This window comes from Eptatretus burgeri, chromosome 14 (genome assembly GCF_056783735.1).
Source record: "Eptatretus burgeri isolate ZD-2024b chromosome 14, Ebu_testis_v1, whole genome shotgun sequence".
NCBI classification, from domain to species: Eukaryota; Metazoa; Chordata; class Myxini; order Myxiniformes; family Myxinidae; genus Eptatretus; species Eptatretus burgeri.
This window is the reverse complement of record NC_140974.1, coordinates 49,369,908-49,375,907: the sequence shown is the minus strand read 5'-3', so window position 1 is coordinate 49,375,907 and position 6,000 is coordinate 49,369,908. Positions and strand designations below refer to the sequence as shown.

The following is a 6,000-nucleotide window of genomic DNA, read 5'->3' as shown; positions in this document are numbered from 1 at the left end:
ACGCTACGCCGTGAAGGTATTGGCATCCACAGTCGGTTAAGCGACCCACCGCCTCCCAGAGTTATCCGGAGCGACGACCGACAATTCCGGGGAGTCTGGTGGGAGACGACATAACCTCCCCCACCTAGCGGTCATTCTCGCCACCGGTCCTCCAGCCCACAACAATATATATATATATATATATATATATATATATATATATATATATATATATATATATATATATATATATATATATATATATATATATATACGAGCAGATGTTTGGTACTTCCGAACTTTAATATGGATACAAACAAACATGACATAATAGTGACCGAAGCTCTTCGTGCTGCTTTCTTCAGGGTAAAAAATCGCAGCAAAAATTTTTTTTTTACCCTGAAGCTGCGAAATTTTTTTGCTGCGATTTTTTACCCTGAAGAGTGAGTGCAGCACGAAAAGATTCGGTCACCATTATGTCGTGTATATATATATATATATATATATATATATATATATATATATATATATATATATATATATATATATATATATATATATATATATATATATATATATATATATATATATATATATATATATATATATATATATATCACATTGCACCATTTCCAAAAAACATCTTACAAAAGCCTGTTTCGACTGAATGATACTGTCAGTAGCAATGTAGCAGTTGACAGTTATAGCAGTTGTTTCACAGATTTTTTAGCAGTTGTTGCACAAAGTAAAGCCAGAAGTTTGATTTTAAATGTAATATTCATACTTCCTTTTTATCTGCCATCAACGGTGAAACAACCCCTCGAAAAGGCAAGATTAAAAAAAATCCAAGTTCCTATTCACTGCTTTGTTCTTGGCTACATCTATGCATGGCAAGAACACTTCTGCTGCAGAACCATCTGTTCATCTGTGGCAGACTTCACACATAACTGCTCCATGCTGCTCTCTGACAGGTTTCTCCCATTCTGCTGTCCAATTATGCCTCTTTCTATCACCTTCTCCTCGAATTGCTCTTCCACATTAATCACAGATGACCTGTGCTGGTGCTGATTGTATCAGTTATCTGCTTGTGAATACCTCCTCTGGTCCTTCTTGGTACGTGTTACACCTCTCCTATGTAGAGGCGCTGACAAGTTCAGACCACTTGCCTTCAGCATCCTTGATGTTCTGCAGGTCCGATTTGATGACATCTCTCCATCTCTTCCGTGACCCCCATCCAAAGAGGCACTTCTGCCAGATGTGATCTTTGGGCATCTGTGCAAGGTGACTGAACTATACAAGACAACGTGCCATCATTTTCTGAGTGGCAATTGCAGGGTCATCCAGTATTGTCTGATTTCCCATGATGTGATCCTCTGTACCCACTGCTGCATGCTGGAATTGCCAAGAACGATTCTCACACACCTGTTATGGAATGCATCAAGTCTCTTCCTATGTTTCCTGAGCAGGATCCAGCACTCTGAGCCATATACAAATCTTCCGTTTCACCTGGACTGTCGGCTCTCAACACACACACACACACACACACACACACACACACACACACACACACACACACACACACACACACACACACACACACACACACACACATACACATACACATACACATACACATACACATACACATACACATACACATACACATACACATACACACACACACTGCATGAACCAATAGTAATTTCCCATTCTTTCATTGCAGAATGTAACTGCAATGCATTTGGGGCAACACATGATCGTTGCGACTCAACCGGGCAGTGCGAGTGCAAAGAGGGAACACGTGGTCCCAAGTGTGACAGCTGCCTTCCTGGATACCATTGGCACCGTGGATGCCAACGTAAGCAATGGTCAATAAGAGTCCTTGGCTATGCATGCCATGCATACTGTTGTTTACCGCAGTGTCAGCCTTTGTTAATTCAAGTTGAGGGGAGAGGGCAAAGGCAAGGGAATGCCCAAGGTGCACCTTGGAGAGGCAACTCAAGATGGATGTGTTATCAAGAGAGATAAAGCTTAGTGCGTGGTGGAGCCTAAGTGGTTTCGGATATTCCATGGCCAGTGGTAAAGTTAGTTTGTGGGCCGCAGCCAATATCCTTCCTATTAACATAGTGTACTCTTCCATTGCTGAAGCAATGCATGCTTGCTGAGCTAACTCCCTTTAGTGCCGTAATGGTCCCAGCAACGTACAGGCTCAAAAAGCTTGCCATCTATGCTCCATAAACTCCATGACCTTGGTTGGGACATTTTCTGTCTTGCACAACAATGAAACATGCATCCGTTGCACCAATAAGAGACAGAACGATACGTGCGATCATTTCACTTTCTTCCAAACTCCTCATTCTCGTGCTTGACGGGAGATAATTATATCATAACATCACTGCATTTGTGCAAATGCATAAGAAATCCCATTCTCCCACCCTCCTCCCTTCTCCCACAAAATCCCGGAATTGTATTTGTGCACATGATGTTTTTATTTTTTTATTCATCGATACTCCATATGGGTAACAATTCCGAAAAGATAAGTTATATGGACCCAAATGGTTATTCAGTCATCTTTCTCTGAGCTCGACCCATTTAGAGAGGTAGCACTTGTATTTTATACTCATCTACCCCCCCCCCCAACCTCCTCTTCCCCTTCCGTTACATCACAATGCTCTGACATGCTGTTCTACTATGTGCACAAAGCTAGAACTGCAGTTGATCTAAATTGTTGGTTCAGTGGGGTTTTGAATCCTGAGACTCAAATGTCAGCACTGACACAGACAGCCGTCCTTCACGCACTATGAATCATTCTCGGCAGTGAGTAATTTTTGGACTGTGATGAGTAAAACAGACTAAGTGATGGAATTAGGCCAGGACATGAAACATGCATAATCACACTAAACCCAACACATAACATTAAGCCTTGTGAGCACATCTTAATTGGGATGTTTTTTCTCGCGTGTTTTGTTTTTTGTGTAATGGCCTCTTTTGTTCCCTCTTTTTCTCTCATCTTTCTTTCCTTTCTGCCATAGCCAACACCTGTGATCGTCAGTTCCTTCGCTGTCACAACGGCGGGATTTGTCACAACCACAAGCGCTGCATCTGCCCACCCGGCTACAGCGGTGCTCGGTGCGAGAAGACGCGCTGCGAGACCTTATCAGGTGGCTGCAGCGGTGCGGCGCCTGCACCGTCGCTGGCCGCGGGATGTTGGTGGTACCTTGTGTTGGAGACCGCTGCCTTCCTGGCACTCACAAATGTCATGGCACATCAATCGTGAAGATGATTTATGCTGCATGGGACTCCATCAAAGCAATTTTGATGCGGCATTGTCATCTGGCTCACTGAAAACATTCACGATGCTTTGTGAGCGGTGACTTGCTTGTCAGGCTTGAGGTTCAAAGGTGAACCTCCAAACACCATTTCCGTCCTTCATTTGCTTCATCTGCAAAATCCACTGCAGGAAGAGATTACGAATGTTTGCAATGAGTGGGGAAGACCATTTGAACTCCATTTCAAACAGACATTTTGTGTCATCCACCTGAGCTGTACAGGCCTGGAATCTATGTTTTCTCGTGGTGGAGAAATGGTGTTCTGTGGGCACACATGTGTCACTGTGAGATTGTCCAAACATCTGGTGATGACAGAAATTCATTTCAGATGTAAGAACAAACGAAAAGAAATATCAATACCAGATTGATAGACTAAGCATGCCAAGAGAAAGGTCTAAGGAAAAGTTCAAAAGTACTGAAACTGCTATCTGTTTTCAGCAACCACTTGATCGATTATTTAAAAGGAAGACTTTTTGGGGTCAAAAGAGATGCATCCTCGAAGCAGGATTTAGCATATTGCTTCAGTGCCGAATAGAATCAAACCCTTTGCATTATCCTGCTGTTTGCCAGCAAAGCGCCACGGTTCCAGGTTTGCTAGTGGACATTGAGTGTGTACACAATGGAGAGACTTTTACGTTGAATGTAGAACACAGGTAAAGTATATTCATGCAGTGAGCAAGCCTATGGAGAGTGGAATCTTTCCCAAAACGTCATGGGCTCAGTCAATACAGGGGAAGGTATTGATGGGCCAAACAAGCTCAAACAATCCCCCCTCCCCACCAATCCCTTCATGTCCTCCATGCCTCTCATATCCCGAATAACCCTTGTATTTTATCATGAAGAAACCTGTTATTGCTTCAGTATTATTTTCCGAAGTTCTGATCAGAATGTATAGTTCATAGCACCGTGTGTATGTGTGTGTTTGCCTGTGTGTGTATGTGTATGTTTGTGTGTATGTGTATGTATGTTTGTTTGTGTGTTTGTATTGTGTGTTTGCCTGTGTGTATGTATGTATGTATGTATGTATGTATGTTTGTTTGTGTGTGTGGCTGTTTCTTTTCTTATTTTCTTTGCAAAATAAATAAATACAGCCGAGATGGTGAACCCTTGTGGGAGTTTGTATGGACAAGTTTAAAGGAACAGTTTCTTCCAAGAAGCAGTTTTATCATTTGGTGCTGAGTATGCAAAACATAAAAACAAATAAACAAACAAAAAAATGGGTTTCTTCCTTTTGTTCTGCAGAAAATAAGTTATATGGCGAGTCACTGCATTGACAATCATTGCCACAAATGGAAAGGAGATAAACACATTGTGAAAATGGTCCCGAAAGGTTTTTTTTTGGACGTTTGTGCTTACGAGCATAACATGGGCCAAGTGAGTTGAAGGCTGTTTGAAAGCGATTGTTTTCCTTGCATTTCCCCATCTCTTGCTGCCTGTGGTCACATATCATCATCATCATCATCATCATCATCATCATCATCATCATCATCCTCATCATGATCATCCTCATCATGATCATCCTTAAAGAAAGATCACAGTCCCACAATTGCACATCACGACATGTATCGCTTTGTATAACAACCATGGACTGTTATGGTTTGAATTTTGTATTCTGTACAAAAGTCCAAAATATGAGTTTTGAAGTTTGTATAACAACCATTAAGTATACACTTGATTGCATTTCTGTATCCATGATTGACAACACGATAAATCACACACGTAAAGAGACTTTTGGAGTGAAAACATCATCTGTATTCAAGGGCCAGCTGTCTTTTATTTTGCTGCAATTTTCTGCCACTCACGAATGTTGTTTGTTCAAAGCCACTTGTGTTGCACAATGTTTGTTTCATACCATACCTTGAATAAGGACACAAGTAAAGTGAAGGAATGATTACTCACACTTTTATTTCTTTGCAAAGGGTAACAGTCATAAATATATATATATATATATATATATATATATATATATATATATATATATATATACATATATATATATATATATATATATATACATACATATATATACATTTATATTTTTATATATATATATATATATATATATATATATATATATATATATATATGTATATATATATATATATACATACATATATGTATGTATATCTATGTATATATATATATATATATATATATATATATATATATATATATATATATATATATATATATATATATATACACATACATACATATATATATATATATACATATATATATATATATATATATATATATATATATATATATATATATATATATATATATATACATACATACATATGTATATATATATATATATATATATATATAAATATATATATACATACATACATATATATATATATATATATATATATATATATATATATATATATATTTAAATATCTAGCCTGGTGTTGGCGTAGTGGTTAGGGTAGCTGCTTGGGATCCAAAAGGTCCTGAGTTCAAGCCCCGTTGGCCGCTTGAATTAATACACACCAGGAGGTTGACTCAGCCTGTCATCCTTCCGAGGTCGGTGAAGTGAGTACCGGTGTATGCCCCGGTTGGAATAGGTGTACCATATCCCTGTGTCGTAAGAGGTGACCAGGGTTGCGTCAGGAAGGGTCAGGAAGGGCATCCGGTGTAAAACCTGTGCCAAATCATTATGCCGATCATAACGGATGATCCG

The 6,000-nt window shown here is 39.1% G+C and overlaps 1 protein-coding gene across 7 annotated transcripts in view; it reads left to right on the top strand.

Moving 5' to 3' along the window:
• Positions 1-6,000, top strand: part of LOC147013148 (netrin-G2-like) — a 127,164-nt gene that overhangs the window by 100,680 nt on the left and 20,484 nt on the right. For 4 of the 7 annotated variants that reach the window (XM_085854769.1, XM_085854767.1, XM_085854765.1 and 1 more), the window contains 2 exons: positions 1,703-1,837; positions 3,012-5,036. The exons of 1 other annotated variant lie outside the window; for it this stretch is intronic. In XM_085854769.1, the coding sequence (XP_085710895.1) occupies positions 1,703-1,837; positions 3,012-3,256 (380 nt within the window). In that variant the 3' untranslated portion in view covers positions 3,257-5,036. Of the gene's footprint in view, positions 1-1,702; positions 1,838-3,011; positions 5,037-6,000 lie in introns of those variants that run through there. 2 more of the 7 variants (XM_085854768.1, XM_085854771.1) reach the window with 2 other exon arrangements.